Here is a 23,520-nt window from a genome sequence, read left to right on the forward strand (position 1 = left end):
CAGATATGCCCTAGTGCTGGCCACTTCCATTACCGCCAGTACAAATGACCAGGGAAGCCATTTTAGAACATGTGCTGGACACTGGTGAAAACTAGTTCCCCAGCCACATGATGGCTTCATTGAAACTAGACATGATTGCTATCAAACATCCCGTATTGGCAAACCCACACTGATGCCAGTGTTGGATTTACGAATACATGCATCCAGAGGGCACTTCAGAAGTGCCCCCTGAAAACCTACCAGCCTCTGGTGTGCTTGCTGACTGGTTTCTGCCAGCCTGCCACCTGAGACTCTGTTCTAGCCTGCTAGGGTGAGAGTCTTTATTTTCAGGAGACCCAGAACAAGTGTCTTGCCAGGAAGAGGGTGTAACACCCTCTCCCACAGGATGACACTATGATTAGCCTTGGGCTGACGAGCTTCAAGGGAGCTGCCACCTTTGGAATGCGAATCTGTCACCTCTCAAGGACAGGAAGCCACCCCTCCTATGCAGAGTCCACTTGGCACCTGGGCAGGTGGAAAAATTAGCTAGTCAAATAGGCGTGCCGCCTCCAGGCTAGTACCACCCCTAAGGTGGGCTGCTGTGAGGTGGACACGATTTTTCAGGAGTAGCCATCTTTTTGATGGCATACTTCGGTTTTCTGGCACAGGGTTATTCCCAATTCCCACAGGCAATGGTCATATAGGGGGCGTAGTGACCCCCAAGGGTCAATAGTGCATTAATTACTACCCAGCACTCCCCTAATGGCCCTAAATTCAGGATTTAGTGGAGTCCCTGGCACCAGAGAAGCAGATCCTGATGACCTACGAAGATCAGCAAAAGTAGAAGAAAGAACCTGGCCTGGCCCCAGTCCATTGTGAAATCTGTGCAACATATCCAATTGGTTTCTGAGTCGTACTAGACTGACAATCTCTAACCAAGAGAAGATGAAAAAATTACTCTAAAAATTATAAGAAACTTATTTTAATAGTCTGTGAAATGTTCACCTTTTAACTATTTTCTTTGGCAAATCGTGATTATTTTTTTTCTTCAAAAGATGTTGCACTCAGTAAGTCATAAAGTACTATAATATTTCACAAATGCCTCTTCCGAATTGTATTTGATATCCGACGTTGACTTTTTTTTACAATGTTATTTGACTAAAATCATCATTTGGCTTCATATTTGTCAAAATGTTCTACATGTGAAAAACGCCACCTTTGGTCATAAGAAGGTAGTGGCCCTCGATCACTTAACTCAGTGTAGTTGAGGCAGGTTGTTAACACCCCTCCCTCTGCCCCCTCCGCACATTTAAAAAAAAGAATCGCCAACCTCCACTAATTTGGGCTCAACCAGTTCATTAACAGGATTATAGTTCCAGTGAACAAAGCACTATGAGTCACCAGTAAGGGAATTATTTATGTATTTCCTTTTGGGAAAATCTGCCTCCACACAACCCTTCCGTATGCATCAATATTTTTGTGTTGTACAGTCGAAGGCAAGTGCCCAGGTGGAAAGTCAGTTGACGAGTTACAAAGGGTTTTTACAGTAGTAAGATACAAGCAAGGGACATGATAGTTGTTGAGGGAAATTAACATCTGAAACCTAGTGATGTAAATAACCCTGTCCGCAATACTACTGAAATAAAGTGGCATTGTTTCCATAATGCTTTTGTGGTCGTTGAAGGCCCACATTACCCCTAGCTTATTCCAGCAGTAGCACATGCCCAGTTCTGCCAGTCACCCTGCACCGCCCTCTGGTGAGGCATTACCAGGTACAGATGTTACTCTTCTGCCAATCACTCTTCAGGTCCCCTTTTTGTTGCAATTTTTCCAGCCCTCTTGTTTGCTATAGCCCTCTGCCCACTTCTGACACCTTGCCCATATACCTTCTCATTGAGCTGGATCTGCAAAGGCCTGAACAACGCAAAGCAAATCTGCTTTCATCTTTTAATCCTGTCTGGGCTTGGGTTCACTCTTTCACACCAGTATAACAGGATGACTAACTGGGTGGCTCCGACACTATAGACACACCTCAAAGTAAAGCGTGCTCAAATTTACTGACCTGTCCTACACTCCACATAACAAATATGCACGTTTACTGTGTTTAGTTGTGGAGTTACTAAAGAATTGTTTTTGAGATCTTGTTTTGTGTGTGATCCATGAGTGTCCCCAAGTCCATTAGTTTTTCCTTGTGCAGTTGGTGAAAATGGTTTCTTGTTTTCAGCAAGTCATGCCGCATGTATTCCGCGGATGGTGCCTTCTGGAATCTGTGATGTGTTGCCTCTTGCAGTCATTTTTGACTGCTGGTTCAGCCAATCGATGGTGAATGGCGACTCTTGCTTTCATTGAGTTGCCTTTTGCAGTTGATGGTGAGAGACAGCTCTTGCTATAGCTAGTGAATGTTGCTTCTGGGAGCGCCTCTTGTAGTTAGAGTGCAGGACCGCTTCTAGCCATTTGTGAGTGGTATATTTTGCTGTCCGGCCTCGTCACGGGTGCTCACTGCCTCCTGTGGCAAGGAGGCTAGAGATATGCTCCACTTGTTCAGATGTGAGAAGCCTGTTGTGTTACTTCGGGGCAGTGTCATTAGAAACCTCTCCCTCTTAACTCAGCACTGTCAAACGTTCCACTCCCTGGCGCTTCACTGACCACGAACCTCTCTAATGGCCCCAATGAACATAAGATCAGTTTCCTCCTGTTTGCCATGGACTGAACTTTCTTTGCTCGTAGAAAACTTGAGCCAGCCTCTCCCCATATAGAAAGCTGATTGTTAAAATGTGATTGCAAAGTCTTGGCCTAGCTGTTAATAAACTGTCATTATACCCTTTATTAGCATGTCCCTCGCCCACTGTATAGTCAATTAGTCCAATGGAAGTGTCTTCATGTGTCTGCCATACTGTCGTTGATAAAGATAAGCGTGATAGCGGAGTTCAGGCAAGACTAGACGGAAACACTTTTCATATTCCAGTGTGGAGAGGTTTGTCCGTAGGTTGTACCCTAGGATCCTGGTGGTGTCTGGCTGCCATGGACGGAGGTTGTCTGATGTCTTTTCTGGTCCCACTGGACCACCATCAAGACATGATCTCCTGGTCTCTCTTGTCAGGGACTCCAAAGCGTCCAGTTCCCTCTTCATTCTTGTGTATCCATAGCATTCGATTTTCTTCCATAAAGTCCTGTTGAAGTGTTCATACAAGTCCACATCCAGTTGGTTCCAGGTTCTAATCTGCTGAGACTTACCTCCATCAATTGTCACTCTGCTGCCTTGTGGTCTGGTGTTCAGTCGTACATAAACCAGGTCTTCAAAATCCAAACTTAGAAGTTCCTTGACAAGTATCAGGGACTCGTCAAAGTACTCTGCAATCATTACTAGGTGAAAATCCTTCTCCAGTTTTTCCAGATCTTTTTGCCAAGTCTCATCACCCCGCTCTCTGGTACTGTTCAAACCCAGATCAAAAGTCATTGGATTTTTGGCCAAACCATTCGTAATGTACCTAGAGTCGTAATAGTGATGTGGGGCTCTAAGAAATGTGGCAAGTGGACTTCCTGAGATGTTCATCACCAGTTCGAATGCCGGCACTGTTGTTCTGTAGTATGTGAACACTGATTCAAAGGTGCTCACTGGATCTCGGAGGATGGTGAGATAGAGGCTGCTCCCAGGCATGACCTCCTGTACTGCATGCACATCTAACCGCATATGGCTGCAGAGGATGTTGAACTCTGCGGCCTCAATTGGAAGGTCTTCCACAAACCCCTTGGCAAACTTCTCTGGGTAGGCAAACTGGTAGGTATAGACTGGCAAAGCAAAAGTGAGACCCCGCTTCTCCCCAAGCCGAAAGAGAATGTTCTGGAAAGTGCTGCTGCCGGTTTTATGCGTTTTCAGAAACACAATGTTTTGACTTCTTATTTCGCTACTTGGGAAGCATTCCTTTCCACTCTGGGTCTTTACATCTGACTCAAACCGTCTGCTTTCTCTGCTAATGCTACGTCCTTTCCCAGCTGTCTTCCTGCAATTGAAAAGAACAGGTGAAATTAGATATTCTATACAAAGTAAGCAGTGAAGTTGAGAGATTTCACATTTATGCAAGGTTTGGGAATCCTGACAATCCATTAACCGTTATTTCCACATACCTAGAAAAGCCAGACTTTCTTATGGATACGTCTAACGGCAGGTTCCGTAACTTTTGGATTACCCCCAGGCACCAGACTGAATCTGGAACTATTTGGACCTGCACCTGGTTTGACTAACCTATTTGGGCCTTAGTCCAGACGCTTACTGGCACCAACTCTTACCTCTACTCCTGTGCTGGGGGCTTTGTTGATTCTGATAGCTCCTGCACCAACACTGCCTCAACTCCAGTAGTGCCTATCTGGATCTGGCCCAGACTCCAGTCTTCAATCCTGAACTGACATCAGCCCATACCCAGCCTATGTCTTGTTATAATATTACCACAGTGCAACCCATATCTTTGGATGAATCCCATCCTCTTCCCCGGCACCAGTTCTATATTAGGCTGCAGGACCTGTTCATATCTGGTTCTAAAACTGCTCAAGGACTTCAAGATGGCCCATGTGATAAGGATGAGGAGACAGTCAATTTGCTTCCCCCCCCCCTCCCATTGCATAGACAGTGATTTCCACTTAGACCTAAAGAATGCCAGTCACCTAGATACCTCATATTAGAAATCGGGTTGTTGGTTAACTAGGGTATTAGCTAAAGTCAGGCAGCTACCACTATCTGAGTTAGTGTAAGAAGCAGGCAAACCGTAAATTAACCTGTGCTGATTCACTGGTATCTTGGCACAGAGCACTTAGGCTTACCTTGGGGGCAATGTGTAAAGTATTTGTGCAACACATCAAACAGTACAACATTGAAAACACCACACAAATAGATTCCTCACCAGGTTAGAAAAATAGATCTTAATTAAATAAATAAAACAAGACCATAACAACAAGCATCCAATAAACAGAACTTGAGATGTTTATATTTTTTAAGAATAAACTGTAAATTAGCGGTTAGAAGTAATAAGCGCTTACTTGGTATATCTGGTCACGCTGGATGGGGACAAAGCCAAAAGTTCGAGCTTACAGCGATGGTATGCGGGCTGGATACAGGGACCCATTGAACTCTGCTGAACAAAAGTACCTTGATCCTGGCTGGGTTGACGGCGAAGATGCATTGGTGTTAATCCACACAGTTGTAGCGATGCGCATGTCCTGATCCACGCAGCAGTGGTGATGCATCGGCTCTGATGAGGTGCAATGCGTAGATTAGTCGTTGAAGATGCCGTCAATAGAGATGCAAAGACCTGGCGCTGGGAGGAGCTTCATGCTGTGGTGGCTACTAGGGTGATGTGTTGGCGTTGATCCAGGCAGCTGAGGTGATGCGCTGGTTCTGGTCATGCAACTGGAGTGATGTGCTGGTTGTGATCCATGCAACATGTTCGATGCGCCGTTTCTGATCCACATTGTGACAGCAAAGCGCCAGTTCTACAGAGGATGCATAGGTTTCACTATAGCAAGCACCTTAGGCCCCCTTCCAAGGGTCCAGATCTGGGATGGCACCACTGGACCGGGCAGACACACAGATGGCAGAGTCCATGTGCAGAAGTAAGGTTGTTGGAAGTTTTTCCCTGAGGGTTCAGATCAGGAGGCCAGCCAGCTAGCCAGAGGAGTCACTCTGGGTTCACGTGATACAAGTCCAGTCCTTCTCACCCAGGCAGGGGAACAGCAGGCAACAGTCCAGCAGAATGGCAGTCCTTCAGCAGCCCTTCTTCCTGGCAGACTATTAACAGGTCCAGAAGTGTACTGAAGTGGTGGTGTCTGAGGTCCAGTAGTTCTACCCTACCCAGTGGTATTTGAAGTGGGGAGACTTCAAAGACAGGCCTTTGGAGTGTAAAAACGCCCTGCCCACCCTGTCCTGGCTCCAGACTCACTACTGGTGTTATGCAGCCCTTTGTGTGGCAGACAGGACGCCACCTATTCAGGTGTAAGTGAGGCTGAGTCCATCTCCTCCCTCTTATCCTGCCTGGATGACCCATCAAGTCACACCTATGCTCTCATTGTGTGTGGCTGTCTAGAGGGAATTCACCAAGCCCAGCTGTCACCCTTCCCAGCTATGTATCGGTGGCAGGCAGCAGGAACCAAATGGCTAGAGTAAGAAAATGCCAACTTTCTAAAAGTAAACATAAGATGGACGGAATGTTGAAACATTTCAACCGTTCACCCCTCCAGGCAAAAGATCTGGGATTATTGAATTGTTCTTTTGCTCACTATGCCACCCCAGTTTGGGCCCACCCATATGCAAATTAGCCTTGACGCTGCACCTCTTGGGAACAGTGCAGCCCGACCTGCCAGGCCAGGTACTCGTTGGACTGGAAACAATCATCCTGGGAGCGGTTTCGGGGTCTCGCCCCTCATCAGCCAAGCTAGCTAGAATCCAGTGGCACAGCGAGCAAGGGATCCACTTCTGGGCATACCTTTGGCCACTTAGGGCTAACACCGCAAACACAACAAGATGATGGACGTAGTGCTGAAACTTTTCAACCACTCGCCCTCAGTCAGGCAATATGGGTTTAATCCATCATTCTTTTGCTCACTATGCCACCTCAGTTTTGCTACTTAAGTGGTTGGCACAATCAGTGCTGCAAGTCCACTAGTAGCATTTAATTTACATGCCCTGGGCACATGTAGTGCACTTTACAAGGAACTTTTAAATAAATTAAATATGCCAATTGGGTATGAGCCAGTGTTGCCGAGAGGACATGCCCTTTTGCACTGGTTAGCAGTGGCAAAGTGCTTAGTCCTAAGGCTAAAACACAATTCCGCAAACGGTAGGAGGAGGATGGCAAAATGGGTGTGACCCTACAGAAAGGACCATTTTTCAATAAACCCCTTCCTCCTCCCCCCCCCCCCCCCCAACCCAACTCAACACCCCCGCCTCTAGCCAGTGTACTCTAATCAATGCCTTGATGGTCTTCCCTGCTTAGGGCGATAGAATGTGGAAATGGTCCACTACTGCAGAGGCACTTGTCAGTTCTAAGCCTGTCTGAACTCTGTAGAATCCCTCTATCTACACTCTCTTGAGCCTCTGAACTGACCCATGGGGAAGCCTTCTCATCATCTGTGGACCCCGTCTAGGCAGCATCCAACCTTAATTTGCTCACAGATATACCCCAATAGGCAGACAGTACCACCATGGCCATCAAAATGATCCGGGCCATTCCACCTCTTGGATCAGACTTCTGTCCCCAACCCAAAGAAAGCTCTGTACATATGGACAGTAATCAACAGAGGCCACTGACAGCTGTCGGTGTCGGAAGCCAGGCCCCAGGACAACCATTGGTGGGTGGAGGCTCTAAGTGGGGATATAATGGGGTAGGCCTCTTTTCCAGCCTTGGAACTGGCACGGAGTTCCCTATGGACTCCTGAGGTTTCTCTGACCTCTGAGATGTCTCAGAGTGAGGGGCAGTAGCCCCAGGTGCTTTGCTATCCCACTTCCACTCTACCTCCCACCAGTTATGGGGTAGTATCCTGACACTGGTCAATCAACACAGGGGCTGTACCCGGAGGCTAGACAGGGGTGAGTCTCCCCTCACCTGGCCCCTCCATCTGGGCACCCGTATCCTCCACTTGGGAGTGGTAACCCAAGAACACTGAACTGTCAGGGTGCCTGTGGCAGCAGACCCTCACAGTTCTCATTAATCCGGGGGCAGCTAATTTGCCAGAATGCAGTCTAAGGACATCTGTGGACTAACTATGACTCTCCTCTGGGTCACTTCCCCTCCCCAGTCCAGGGATACCAGGGTGGACGATGTCCTGCCCATGGGCCTGTGTTAACCTACACACCTGGCCGATCTACTGATCTGGGAATAACTAGCCTTTCCACCAACATGGTGAGGCTAGTCCTAGTGTCCCTCAGAGCAATAACTGGGACCCCATTCACTTTCACTTGGTGCAAGTGGCGACTCCCACCCTCTGGGATCAACAGCTCACCCTCTGAGTCTATCTCCCAACTAAGGGAGATCATGGCATGGTCTATGACCTGCCTCTGGGGACTATTTACCCCCTATTGGCCACGCCCGTAGAGGTCACATCAGTGGGTGGTTTCTTTGAACAGACAGAGTCCCCCTGATTGTGTCCTAACTGGGAGCACTGAAAGCAGCTGGGTTGGAATTGGAACGCCCAGGGTCACTGCCCACTAGGACCATCCCCTTGTTTCTCAGATGGGGCATGGAAACAGTTTTCTCCCCCCTTACTCTGAGACTTGTTTGGGCCATCTTTAACCTCCCCCTTTCTCTGCTGTGGGGAACCAGAACCACCCTTCTTGGGTTCACTCCTAGATACCTTCTTGGACCCTCTGTTGCTGGCCCAGAGGTCTCCCTCCTCAGCAAGCTTCCTGGGGGGGCAGTAAGCTTACTGTCAACTAGGTGCTGGCACAGGCTATAAAACAGATACTGATCATGTGCTCGCTCATGATTAAACTGTACAACCCAACGTAATCATTAAACTTGATGCCCTGCACCCAACCATTCAGTGCCTTGCTGGAGAAGTCCTCCAAATCCTCCCAGGATTGGTTGGGGAGCTACTGGCTGTCCCTGAATCTTTGGCGGTACTGCTAAGAGGTCAGCCCAAATTTGGCCGGTAAAATGCCCTTCATGGAAGGGTACTTGGTTTGTTCCCCATCCTCTAATGTCAATAGTGTGTCCTTCCCCACAGTAGACATTTGTTTGCATAGACCCTCACTCCCATAGTGCCCCTCAGGAACTATGTGAACATTTAGTGCAACTTCATAAGCAGAAAACCATTTATCAGTTTCATCTTCCACCATATATCTGGGCAACAAATCCTTGGGTATATGAACCCTTTTTTCTCCTTCAGTACTGCTTGTATGCTGCTACAGTCACTGCTGGAAACCACCTGTGTGGCCTTGATATCCATCTCTTTTAGGCACCTCTCATGAGCCAATAACAACTTTGGGCCTTTTTGGCTTTTTTCTCCTTCCAGCACCTTTCTGCCTTTTTGTTCTCCACAACCCTTTTCTTCTTCTCTGCCTCCATTTTTAGGTCTCGCCTAGCATAGCTGGGCACATGCGCAGCTCGCTCGGCGAGATTTATTGCTAATGAGTACTTTCAGAGAAGGGCTTTAAGCCCTGCCCCTTACTTCCATTGGCTGACGTCACCGTTTATGGTAAACGGTGGCCTGCCATTGGAAATGAGGGTTTTTGGTGGACGTCCTTGGGCCTCCGAGCCGGACTCGGTGGCCTGCTTTGCGTCTGTCGCAAAGCAGTTGCTTATCTTTATGGGGCCATGTGTTAGAAACACATGGCCCCATAAAGACAAGAGATCCCCATGCTCCGGCTGCAGTGCGGTCCTATTTACACTTTCGGGACCACGCTCACAATTAATCATGGCTTTATGAAGGTGGAAAAGCAGCAACACTGGTAGAGTTTTCTCTCTTGAAAACACACTTTATAGTGCTAAAAATTCAATAAATCCAAAATTGTGTGCGTCAGAATTTGACATTTCCATTGTAAAATGCTTTTTTCGTGTGGTTAAGTACTGCGAACGTGCTCAAAAGATGGTGAATTTGATACTCATTCAAAGCACCCGATGGCTTTTCCTGTGGAATATTTACAACTACTTGCAAATACATTTTAATGAACGAAGCCGGAAAGCTAGGTCCGCTCATTGGTTTGTAACATTTTTTTTTTGCAAAAACATTTTTTATTGCATTACTCAACCACAATTGACATCCACAATGTTCATCTGGCCAGTGGCCGCCATCCGCTTATAAAATCACATCCAAATACAATCTGGGCCACTTCCACCTACCAATGCGCCGTCCCCAAACCCTCCCCTGAAATAATACAGCCCCCCCCCACCCACATGTCAGTGTGCCGGCACGACTACTACCAGGATAACCTCTCTCAGAAGGAGCCGTATTAAGAGCCATGAGCCGCCCCCCCCCCCACCACAGACAGGCCCCAGGCAAAGAGGAAATTGGTTTGTAACATAAGGCTCTTTATGATATTGTAGCATTTTCTAGGTTGTCATGCTGCGCCATAGTTTAATAAAAAAATAAAAGTAGGTATCTGAACAACGTCCGCCATAGACGTCTTTGGCATTTTTTGCAGTGGTCAGATTGCGCCAGCCAATCAGAATGCTGGCTTCGACTATCGCTGCTGGCCTGCATTGGAAGTTCATTTAGAGTGTGCCGCAGTAAGACAACCGACAGACAGTGATGTTTACTGGCCCGTGTGGGATGCTGAAAGCATGGCAACGTGTGCTAATGCTTTTATTGCTCGCATACTGGCCTGTCCACAGCTGGTAACAGCCCCCTTCCCCTGATCATACCTCTCGCCTTCGGCTGAGCCAACGATTACAGAGGAAGCAAGTAACAGCTAATAGTGGCCTTGAGCAGAGGGCAGTAATGCTTGAATATTGTTTAAATGTACTCATTCAATCTACTTGTCCGGGTGCCTAGCTGGCTGGGTGTCAAAGTGTTCATGTCTCTGAACTACACTCGTTGCCATGATTCTATGACTTATAAATAAAACACGGTTTAAATGGCACCGGAAGAGAGGGAGGAATAGGAGAGATCCCCGCCTTTGATAGCACTGGCTTTTACCGTATGTAAATGAGCTGCTGCTAGGAAAAAGCTGAGCGTTCTGTGGGCAAAGTAGCGCCTGGTCTGCCTCTAAGCCCAGACAGTGCTCTCTGCGCTATTGTGAAAAGACGAACTTGCTGCATGCTCCTTTTCACTAATTGGATCGGAGAATTTCTCCTTACTCTGCAGAGTGAGGGAGAAGAATGGATCCCACCCACTAATCGGGCTCCTGAAATGCTTCTAATTGGGAAGAAAGGCGCACGCGGGTTTTCATTTGAAGTTGGAACTCTCTCTTGCACCATTTCTAGGTACAGCGCTTTGAAACCCTCGGGCGGAGCGCTTTATAATAATGACATTAATATTATTATGTTTGCGCTTTCTGAACAACTTAAATATACGTTGCGGATTCGGTATAAATTGCCACAGGGTCTATGGTGAATTCCATCAGGTTCGGACGATCATTATTGCATGAAATCTGATGGACACAAAGAGTTAACAAAAAAAATAAATTGCCTGAAACCAATGTCCTCCGGTTGAGATCTTAGCCGCGGAAAATCGAACCGTATGTATTTATCTAGCGATTCGATATTGGTGTTGCCATTCCATTGGACTACTATATTTTCTTTCCAGGCACTTACTTATTTTCATTATTTTTGCATCGGTTTTTAATGTCATTATATTTTATTTGTTTATATTATTTACAGTTAATAACATTACTGCTGGGTTTATTTACTCATTTTAACTCCTACTGTTTCTTTTCTGAGTACTTATTATTTTATTTATGGTATCACACGTGCATTGTTGTAGTTTAGCATTCTGCATTAGGCTTTTAATATGCACTCTTTCATCTGTAACCGCCTCCCGCTGCTAATCACCTCTCAGGACTGCAGTCTAGCAATAGCCAAACTTTGCTGGTAAGTAGCACATGTTGTCTACAGTGCCACAAACCCCCAAAATGGTGGTGGTAAGTGCTATATAGAACAAGTATTACGCAATGTTTACTCCCAAAGAAACCCAAGCGGTGACGCCACCGTGTTAGTAGCAAAGCGCTATAGATGGAGAAATCAAGGAGGTATTTGAAAGGGGGTGGGGTGGTGAGTGCACCTGTGTACCCCTTGCGTGTAGCTCTGCTGCTCCCTACTACAGATCTTAAGGGTGAACTGACCCGTTTGAGCATAAATTAAACCGCAAAGTGCTAAAAGAGAGTATTCTGAACATGGTTCACTGGCATTGTGTAAAATGTAACTCAAAACTAATTATGTGACACAGGATCCCCACAGCAAAGGCGATCATTTTTGTCTGTATGTAGGGGGTTTTAGAAAACCGCATAATCTCCATACATACTCAAAACAATTACTAGTACAGATTCACGCTGTTGTCGCGTGATGTTTACAGAGCGGTGCTTGGGTTTAAGAGGAACGAACACAAATGCACTCTCTCATACACAAACTCTAACACACTCTCTCACACACTCTATCCCCCACAGGCTTGGCAGCTGCTGACAATTGCTCCCCCTGTTTCACTTCACGTAGCGCCAAGATAACGGCCTAAGTGAGGGTGGCGCTCTATAGTAAGTAACATAACTCGTGACTTGATTCCTCACTACCCTCATCTGCTGTGCCTTAATGTTCATAAAACAGGCAGTGGCAAGATGTTATTCAATTCGCGGTTGGCGCTGTAATGTCAAAAATACGGGTGATTTATTGTGGAAAATAGGCTTCACGCCCAGCTGCACCAACAAACCCCTTTCTTATTACAAACAGCTACAAATACGCGCCCTCATCCTTTCCCATTGTGGAATCCATGCGCGTTTGCAGGAAGTCACTTCACATTATTTTTCCTTTCTACAACCCCCGCCCCCACCCCTCCCGAAGAGACATTTTTCAGGATTCTGGGGGCACGGAGACAAGTGTATTTTGGGGGCCCCTGTTCAGAGCAGCTTTGAATTTATGATCCAATTTCAGCCCTTTCATGCCCTCTATGGCCAGGTCACTTTGGGTGTGCAATGCAGTAGGTCTCGTATTTGCAACAATTTGTGCTCTTGGCATTGTAAATGACAATGCCTTTTATTTATGTGTTGGTTTTTAAAACTTTATTAAAAGGCATTATCATTTACAATGCCAATAGCTTAAACTCTCACAAATGCGAGACCTATTGCATTGCAAATGCTTGTTAATTTAGCCATCTGCAGCTTGAATTCTCTCTCCTCTCTGCCAGTTCCTCTGGGGACAGACCGCGTAAGAGACACTGCTCCCTGCCCTGGCAGAAAGCTCCAATTCAGGGGTTACCCCCTCATCCACTGCAGGTGTTTCCTCAGAAGGGTTATCCTCCATCCCATCATCCTCTCCTGCGGTAACAGGCTTCCCCCTATGCTCTTGAGGCACTCTCTGCTGGGATAGCTGGGAGGCGGATCCGACGAGTGGTAGGTGAGGCTTTGATGCACATGTAATTATGATAGATACTGGCGACATGCTTGGGTGGGTGGGTAAGGGGGTGGTTACGTTGGGGGGGTTGCTGGGGGATGGGGCGGGGGGCATATTGGTTTTATCGCACATTCATTGTGTATTACTCCTGTGGATGACCTACCTCGTAGCATAGACGCTGTTGGGGTGAATGTTGTACAGTTGTGATCAGTTTGGTGGACTGGTCACTGCACCATGTTCTGATTTGGCTGGAGGGCGGAGTACTGATGAAAAGAAGGCCCTATGGGCCAGAAGAAAAGTCTTGTAAATAATTCTCTTCTTTACTGGCAGTCATGGCAGCAGTCACAAGTGAGGAGTCATAGAGGTCCGGAGAGGAAGTTTGACAGTGACACGTGCGGTGGCATTTTGAACAATCAGAAGTCTGCTAATCAGGTAATCTGGGAGAACAAGTTACAAAACGTTAGCATAATCTAACCTAGAGGTGATAAGTGCATGAATTACTGTCTCTCTGAAATTCAACAGGAGAAGGAACACTTTTTTAAGGCTAGGAGCAGTCTAAATCATGTACCTATCATCACAGAAACCTGTGGTTGGACGGAAACTAGGTTGTCGAACTTCACCCGTAAATCTTTTTGCAACAGCCGAAGGCAGGGTGTGGGGGGGGGTATTTCTATAAGGCCAACAATGTGACCAATAATTAGATTAAGTCCCAAACAATAAGATGTAAGTATTAGACATGTTACACTTTAGATGACTAGCACGGAGCCATTCAAAGAGTGCCTGACAGCAGGTCTTAAGAGGTCCACATACATCTGCAGCCCGCTTCTCAAAATTAAGGAGTAGCTGATTGTAATTGGCGTACGACGTAACTTAAAACCAAATGATTCAACCAGGGGCATCAGCAGGGCCAGTTAGACGTTATAAAGAGACGAGCTGAAAGAAAAGCCCCTAAGCAACCTTACGCAAAGGGGCGTCGACCCAGAGGAGAAGGGGGCCAACCTCACAGATTGTCCGCTGTTATCCAAGAACGATTTAATCCAGTCTAGGGCTAAGTCCCCAACCCCTGGATCAGCAAGGCGCTTTAATAGGATCGCATGAGACACGGTGTCGAACGCCGCAGAAAGATCAAGTAAAACCATCGCTGCTCTCCTTCCTCGATCCGGTGTCAGTTTGAAGTATTCAGACACTTCAAGCAGGCCGTCTCCGTGCTATACATAGGGCACATTCCAGATTGGCTGGGGTACAGTAGCTTGTTGGTCTCCAGATCCGACAGCTGCTTATTTATTATCATCTCAAGAATGTTAGATACCACTGGAAAAAGCCAACTAGGTCTGAAAATTCGACAGAACATAACGGTCCACAGAGGTTTTTTTTTTAAATGTTTTTTTTTTTTTTTGTATAAGTTGGACCAATTTATCCTGTTTTTAGATGGATGGTGCTGTGGCTGTCGATAAAGAAATGTTCAAGAGCCTATTCAAAATGTTGTTAACTACCTCGACCTGCATAGCTACGGCTCGTCCGGAGAACAAGATTTAGTTTCCAAAATACCAGCTTCAGATTCCTACAAAGAGGCGGAATTAAAGTGGAGGAGCGAGCAATACCTAGGGGCAATCCCAGTGCCCCTTGAATATCCACTGTCCTCTAAAACAGGAGTCGTAGCCAAATTTTGCTGGATTTTGGTGATTTTCTCCTTAAAAACACACTGGTAGCTTATCACACAGCTTCTGAGAAGGTAAAATACTACTGCTGCTGCTTGATGGAGTTGCTAAAAACTGCTTCACGATTTTAATGATTTCATTTGGCCCTTTGGCGACTGATGCCATTTTTTCTTCAAAAAAGATGCTTTCGCTGACCTAGACGCCGTGATGTATGGTCTCAAGGCCGCCTTGTAAACCTCCTTGTCTCCGACTGGTAATATGCTGCCACATTCTCTGCCTTTTTACAGGCACTCTGTTCCAATGCGAGAAGCAGGGTAAACCATGCCCTTCTAAATCAGATGGGGAACTAAGGTATTGGCAGCTGGAATAAGCCAGCTGTGACAGAATTAGGGCTACCTGAAAGGTGAGTGGCTGGGAAAGAAAGAAAGTTCTAAAGGTCAGTGGCCTTGATTTTATTCGTGGTGCATACGTATAGGCGGAAGCTGTGCAAACCATATTAGGTGCATTGCCACCCTGCCATTGAAATTTAACTGGAGAATGATGCGACCATGGCAGGGGGCAGAGCTCAGAGACAGACATTGGACAATTAGAAAAAAATAAGATCAAGAGATGGCCAGCTTGATGCATTGTGGGTGAAGGCTACTTGGAAGAGATATATAGAAGCCATTCTGTCCAACAAAGCCAGAGTACCATCATCAGAAACACAGCCATCCTGCATGTTAAAGTCCCCTAGGACAATGAAATGTGCATACTGGAAAGAAAGATGGGACATCGCCTCATAGAGACTTAATAGGCTCATCAGTGTGGCCCAGAGGATGATAAATCAATGCTCCAGCTAAGTGCCTCTGAGGAGAGATGGAAAGGCAGAAACACAAAACCTCCACCCCGGAGTTAATGTATGAGATAGGTGGAGTGCGGAGAGCATTTCCCTTTTTCTAGTTTCCCTGTGTGTTCCTACTTTACCCAGGGGTAATGGTCTTGAATCTTCTACCATATTGTGTTATTTTATTACTTTATTTTATGTCTCTTGGCCTGATTTTTAAATTATAAAAGGCAGGTGTTGGCATAATGTAAATGTTTTTTTTTCCCTCGAGGCGCTGCATTTCTGCAGCCACAGTGTGATTTGTGGGAGGAAGCAGTTTAGTAGCTGAACCTATGTGTCTGACTGATAGGCGAGAGCTCATGGTGGCTATGTCCTGTACTTGAGCCTGCTTTTATGCTACCCATGCCTTATGTAGTGTGCTCCTAGACCGAGTATATTATGCGGGTGATGTTTCCCCACGCCACCGTGGTATTTGCAGACTTGGGTTTTAATGATGCATGCCAGGCACTGCATGACACATGAACTAAATGTCCCCGGGTGCCTTTAAGGCACATAGGAATTCCCCAAATAAAACTTTACAATTCATTTTAAGGATACAAAACTGCAGGTGATCCGATTAATGTGAACGTTTTACTGTTTGCCCTTACGTAGTACTAGAACAAATTAGAAATACATTTCTGGTTTATTTAATATTACAGTGCAAGGTAATAGAGGGTTGCTGCGGTAATCCAGTTCTTCAAAATATCTGCATAATTAAGAGTTGAGAAACACTGTAGTTTATTTTTTTATCTGCTACTTATTGTTTGTTTTTGTTTACAGAGATGGGTTTGTGACGAGGTAAGGATAGTGTGGATGAATAGTATATATATTTCCTTAACAAACTGTTGACGAAATGGAATTATTATACTCCTAATCCTGAAACCTTTAGAATTTGCTAGTCCATGTCCCATGCACTGATTAGGTATCTCACATGACATCAAAGATGATTGACATGTCATTGCCTACCACTTCTCCAAAGACTGTAGAGTTTAATTCCACAGGCCGCATAATAGCTGCTCGGACAAAGATATTCAGCTCCCGGTAACCTATTCAATACCGAGTGAGCTCAGTCCCTGATTTTGGGTCCACTGACCCATCTACAAATGTGTTTTTTTTTTTTTTTTTACCTGCTCCAGCACCAAATCCGATAGAAGCACAACGAGGATGATGGCATCTCTATCCCTTCCAGGTCTGGTGTTGATCCATCAAGCCATTGTTTTTAGGTCTCGCCTGATTCAGCGCTTGCGCTGATCTGGCAGAGACATTTTGTAAACAGGCTTTTTCAAAGTGCTGCCGTGGCCTAAAGCTACAGTGCACGTGAACGTGCACGCGCGCCCTCCGTTGCACGCGATCGTAATCGCGATTGCGATCACTTTCACTTTCGGCCGCATTGCCAAAGCTTGTCAATATTGATCTGGAGGCAGAGCATGCTGTGCAAAAACCGCGGGGCAGCATTTTAAAGCTGGAAGGGGAACCAGCTTCATGCCAGTAGTGTGAAAACAGCTTCTTCTAGTGCACAACTACCAGAAACCGTCAGAGTGACTTTATAATCCCGCCGGGATTCCAGCACCCCCCTCTCCTAATACAACGAAGAACGAATGTGTATTTTACGTTCCTTCGCTATGCCGTACTTTATAATCATTTTTCAAAGGGAGCGATTCGTGTCTGTTGGTAGCGCCTATTACCGCAGCGCTACAAAACCGAATACAGGAGCTGCTGGTTTACATAGAAAACAAGATATTGATATTTCACCCATGTGTTTTCTTCGTGTGAGTTGTATAAAGTAGGTCCCTGTGGCAATAAATGGGTCTTGAGCAGCGTGTCTGCTCTGCCACCGTGTGCGATCTCTTAGTCTTCGTAGTTGGGCTTGTTCGATTCACTCGCTCCCTACATAAGACTCAGCCCCAACTTTTCTGCCCGACCACTTTGAATTGTTGCTGGCCCTATACCTTCATCCCACCCCTCCCAGTCTATACTTTAAACATGAGCAGGCACACTTGGCCGGGTGACTCATTTATCCAACTGTTGTTACACGATTGTAGGAAACGTGCTTGCAGGGCCACTTTGATTTAAAATGCAACCTGGTACCCCATTTTAAAAATAATGTACTTTTACTGATATTTACAATGCACATATTTTGAAAGCATATACGTGTTTAAATTCCTCTCTTCTTATTTGTAATAGCCAGGATACCTTTATTGAAGTATATTTCACACAACACATGGCACTCCCTTTATTTTCAGTGTCGAAGCCACATTCCACCACCACGTTTTCTTTATAAACAAACACTCGTATTTTCACCATCTGCAGTTTGATTTGACTACCTATATTTATTGCTCCATCTCACACAATTCTACTCCATGCCATTCCATGCCTTACAATTCCACACCACTCAATTCCACATCCCACAATTACATGCCACACAATTCCACGCTACACAAATCCACACCACACAATTTCACACCACAACACACAGTTCCACTACACGCCCACAAATTATACACCACACAATTCCTTGTCTCACAGTTCCACGCCACATGATTTCACTCTACGCATCCCAATTTCACTCCACTGCACATAATTCGACTCCACTCCATGCCACATAATTCCCTTGCATGCCACAGAACTTCACTGAATGCCACATTATTCCACTCCACTCCATGCCACATAATTCAAATCCTCTATACATAATTACGCTTTATTATATGCCACATAATTTTACACCACTCAATGCAACACAATTCCACGCCATGCTACACAATTCTATGTCACATAATTCTACTCCACATCACATAATGCCACTCCACATCATGCCACATAATTTGACAGAACACCACATAATTCAACAAAGTGTAACATAATTCCACTCCTCCCTACATGACTCCACACCACACAATGGCATTCCACATCACACAATTGCACTCCAAGTTACACATCTGCCCTTCATGCCACACAATTGCTCTCCATGCTGCACAATTCCATGTCTCACAATTCGACTCCATGCCACAGAATCCCACGCAACCAAGTTCCATGCAACGTAATTCAACTCCACACCACATAATTTCATGCCATATATTACCCCTCCAAGTCACATAATTCCACTCCACCTATTTTCAATCCACTCCATACCACATCATTTCACCCCATGCCACATAATTCCACACCCCTCAAGGCCTCGCAGTTCCATGCCACACAATTCCACATCTCATAATTCCACTCATGCCAAAAATTTCCACTCACACAATTCCATGCCACATAATTCTACTCCATACCACATAATTCCACTTCAGTGCACAACATATAATTCCACATCATGCCACATACTATGCCACATAATTTCACTCCCTACAACATAATTCCACTCTGTGTCACATAATGCTTCTTCCCTTTCGTGCCACATAATTCAGCTCAACATATTTCCACTCAACTCAACACAATTCCTTGCCATGCGACACAATTGCACATCACATAAATCCATGCCACATAATTCTACTATATGCCACACACCTTCACTCCACACCACATAATTCCACACCAAGTCACATAATTCCACTCCACATCACTTAATCACACTCCACACAATTGCACTCCATGTCACACAATGGCACTCCTCACAATTCCATGTCTCAAAATTTCACTCCATGGCACACAATTGCATGCCATATAATTTCACACCACACAATTCCATGCCACACAATTCCATGCCAAATAATTCTGCGCCACTTAAATCCAATCCATGGTATGTAATGCCATGCCACACAATTCAAATCAACATAATTCGGCTCCATGCCACATAATTCCACGGCACGTAATTCCACTCAACACAATTCATTACCATGTCACATAATTCCACTCCATGCTATATGATTTCCACTCCACTCAGTGACACTCCATGTCACCCAATTGCACTCCACATCACACAATTGCATTTCACGCCACACAATTCCACGTTGCACAATTCCACTCCAGTCAACACAATTACACTCCATGCAACACAATTCTGCACCACACAATTCAACTCCATGCCACCTAATTGCACTCCACCCTCATATTTCCAATCCAAGCCACATAATTCCACTCCATGTTGCATAATTCCAATCCTCTCAATGCCGCACAATACCATGCCATACAATTCCATGCAACACAATTCTTCTCCACATAATTTCACGCCACCTAATTCTACTCTACACCACATAATTCCACTAGTCAACACCCCACAATTCCATGCCACACAATTCAACTCCATGCCACATAATTTCACTCCATGCAACATCACATGACTCCACATCATGCTACATAATTCCACTCCATGAGACATAATTCCACTCCATACCACATAATTCCACATTGTACCACACTGTACCACCTAAATTTAATCTCCCCAAACCAACATAATTTCACACCACACAATTCCACACCACACAATTCCATGCCAGACCATTCCATGTCACATCTCACAATTCTACTCCACTGAGCATAATTCCACTCCTTGCCACCTAATTCTATGCCACACCACTTGATTTCACACCATGTCACATAATTCCACTTCACGCCACTGAATTCCTCTCCACACAATTGCACACCACGTCACATAATTGTAGTTCACGCCACACAGTAACATGTCTATCTCAGTGAATGCAAAATAATTCCACTCCACATAATTCCATGCCACATAAAGTGCTCTCCACTTCTCATAAATCCACACCACATAATTCCATTTCATGGCGCACAATTCCATGCCACTTAATTCCATACCACACCCCATAATTCCACATCACATAATTCCACTCCACCCCCATACCTCCTCTCCGCAGAATTGCACTCCATGTCACACAATTGCATACCACGCCACACAATTCCATGTCTCACAATTTCCCTCAACACCCCACAATTCTAGGCCACACCACACAAATCCACACCAATTAATTCCATGCCATACCACATAATTCCACTCCATGGCACGTAATTCCATGCCACATAATTCCACTCCACTATTAATGAATCCACTCAATAACATAATTCCACTAAGCGGCACATAATTCAACTCCACCACATAATTTCATTCTATGCCACATATTTCCACTCCATTCCATGACACATACTTCCATTCCTCTCAACACAATTCCATGCCACACAATTCCATGCCACACAATTCCACGCCACACAATTCCACACCACACCATATAATCCTACTCCACGCCATGCCAACTAATTCCACAACACATCCCTTAATTCCACACCATGCCACATAATTTAACTCCAGGTAACATAATTCATTTCCATACAATTGCAGTCCATGCCACACCACGCCAATCAATTCCACATCTCACAATTCAGCTCCATGCCACACAGTTCCAAGCCACTCAACATACTTTCATGCCACATAATTTCACCCCACACATAATTTCACTCTGCATATTTCCACTCTACTTGACACCACGTAATTCTACTCCCCTCTATATTTGCAGAACAAGCATTTGCAATTCAATAGGTCTCGCATTTACGCAAGTTTGAGCTATTCACATTACAAATAACAATGCCTTTTATTTTTGTTTTCTTTTTTAAAACTTAAATAAAAGGCAGTGTCATTTACAATGCCAATAGCTTAAACTAGCGTAAATGCGAGACCTATTGCATTGCAAATGCTTGTTTTTCTTAGTTTACAAACCAGCCATGACATCCAAAATGGATCCCACTTTGCTTTGTAATTAATACTGTAACCCAAACTTGAGGATGAACATCAGGAAGGGTTGGATTAGGATAAAAAAAATCGGCCCGGGCACACAAAAAAAAGTGGCCCACCTTTGCATATTGCTTTTCTGCAAAACACTGCTTTGTCGAAATTTTATTTAAAAAAAAAAAAAAGGGGGGTGGTTAAAAAGAAAATGCACGGATTTGTTTACACTGGTGAAACACCCCTGAAAACAAGTGAGGCCACTTCTGCTCAGGCCCCTTGCCCCCGCTCAGTATGCATAATTTAATGGGCCGGCCCAGCGAGAGAAAGGGAGTGACACCACTGCCGCTGATAAAAGGGAGGTAATGGTCCCCCATCTATCTCCAGAAAGGCCACTCGGGCACCCACTGGGCCGCTGGTGGCATCGAACAACTCAGAAACCGCCCAAATCGGCCCCCCGCGCTGCTCAAAAAAGCAGCCCACAGCTGGAATTCGGATACCGGCCCCTCGGACATTGCCCGAGTGCCCCTGTTACCAATCCGACGCGGACATCAGGAGCCATCTGATCCCGCATGTGCCAAATCTCCTTTCAATGTTTGTGTACAGCTAATACTTTATGCTCCCAAACCCTGAGCTGATCTACTCTCCATGCTGAAGCAGTGGTCTAATGTTAGCCCGGCAGTGCTTAGTCAGTTCGCCTGATTCTAGTGTCTCTCAAACATATTTAATATAGCGCTATCTTCACTTGCAAACAATGCTGTGTCTTTCTACCTTCTTGCATCCTGAAAGTGCATGATTTCACAAAATGTGCCCTCTGTAATCCTAAAATCTGGCAAGAACTGACCTTTATTTCAAACCTCTGTTCCCTCTCCTTAGTCTTCCCTTCCATCCTCTGCATACCTCCTATCTCTGAGCACATCCTTCTCTAAGTCATATGTATATTTGCCTTAATGTTTAATAAAGCATTTCTGCAAATTACCCACAGCTCATTGCAGTGATCACCTCTGCTTTTTTTTTTAAAGTCCTACTCCTGCAACCTCACAATCCCTAATTTGCTCTACTTTGTTGATCATACCTAACTTCTAATAATTGTCTTTCCCACAAAGAAAGTGGCATGAACACTGGACGAACCACTAATCTTGCATTCCGGTGCAGCATGCTGCCCAGCGTAAACCATTGAAGGTGCCTCGTCAGGGGTATTAAGCATGGTATGGCTGCAATTATAATACAGTACAAATCCTTCCCATCGCATTTTGAATAGGACAAATTGTGGGACTCTTTATAGCCCATCCGCCCTGAGAGATCTGCATATCATTTTCCAAGCATAAACAATGTATGCAGATGTACAGAATGTAATATGCTATTTTGTTACCATTAATAATGGTGGGGACAGCCATCATGATCTACTTGAGGGTCCACCTGTTTTGAGTCACGGCCCACACGTGCACTCAACAATGTTGATATATTGCAATTTCCGCATATGCCTGCATACTGAAGGGTGTGTATGTGTACATATATAAAATATAGCTATGTAGTAAATAGCTATAATATCAGTAAAAGCAATTTGCAGGTACTATGTCCTACACATAAACTGATTTCCACAATTTATTATAATGACAACTTTTATACCACTGACTGAGTCCAAGCACCCCTTGGGGAGACCAAAAAATAAATAAGTGAAAGAAAAATACATAAAATGTTATACGTATGGTTCTGGTGACGTTTACAAAGCCCTTTGCCTGAAGCATTGCGGTGTATTCGGACACCAAAACCTCCTGGTGACGTCACTAGACCATAACACACACTTCGCCTCATGCATACATTTAAGTGTGTTTCCCACCTCGGTCTATGCTCCCCCCTTGCACTTACCACGTGATAGGTTTCTGTAGCAGGAGTAAAATCAACAGGAAGATGCCTGCAAGGAGGGCCGGGCGATGCTTCCGCATCCCGAAGCAAACCCCAAATAAATGCATTTCTCATCTATCCAGTAACGCGTCCCAGCACGGAGGGTGGCAGGAATCTTCGAGGCGCCGGGTATGGGCAGGGGGCGCGATGCCACCTTTGGCGTTCTTGAAGAGAATGGCGTCGGCAAAGATTCGTTCCTCGTCGCCACTGGTGGTACAAACGCCTTGAGTTATTTAGCTCAAAGTACCTACTTAAGAGATTTCCACAGAAAAAGGCCCCGTTTCACCCTGGTAATCAGGGAATTAGACTCTGCTGCTGCCAGGCATATGGCCTGTGTCTAAAGACGTGTCGATTACATTACAGTAGACCAATGTGCTGCAGGCAGAGCAGAGGTCTCTTACCCTCCTACTGTAGGAG

The 23,520-nt window shown here is 45.4% G+C and overlaps 1 protein-coding gene across 1 annotated transcript; it reads right to left on the reverse strand.

Annotated features, from left to right (window-relative positions):
* Positions 1–1,376: 1,376 nt before the first annotated feature.
* LOC146833140 (galactosylceramide sulfotransferase-like) lies at positions 1,377–23,276 on the reverse strand. The gene is made up of 2 exons (XM_085600042.1): positions 23,068–23,276; positions 1,377–3,980 (listed from the first exon to the last, which is right to left on the reverse strand). The coding sequence occupies exons 1-2, from the start codon at positions 23,169–23,171 to the stop codon at positions 2,837–2,839; spliced, it is 1,248 nt and encodes a 415-aa protein (XP_085456168.1). The 5' UTR covers positions 23,172–23,276; the 3' UTR covers positions 1,377–2,836.
* Between the last annotated feature and the right edge of the window lie 244 nt (positions 23,277–23,520).

This window comes from Triturus cristatus, chromosome 4_2 (genome assembly GCF_964204655.1).
Source record: "Triturus cristatus chromosome 4_2, aTriCri1.1, whole genome shotgun sequence".
Lineage (NCBI taxonomy): Eukaryota > Metazoa > Chordata > Amphibia > Caudata > Salamandridae > Triturus > Triturus cristatus.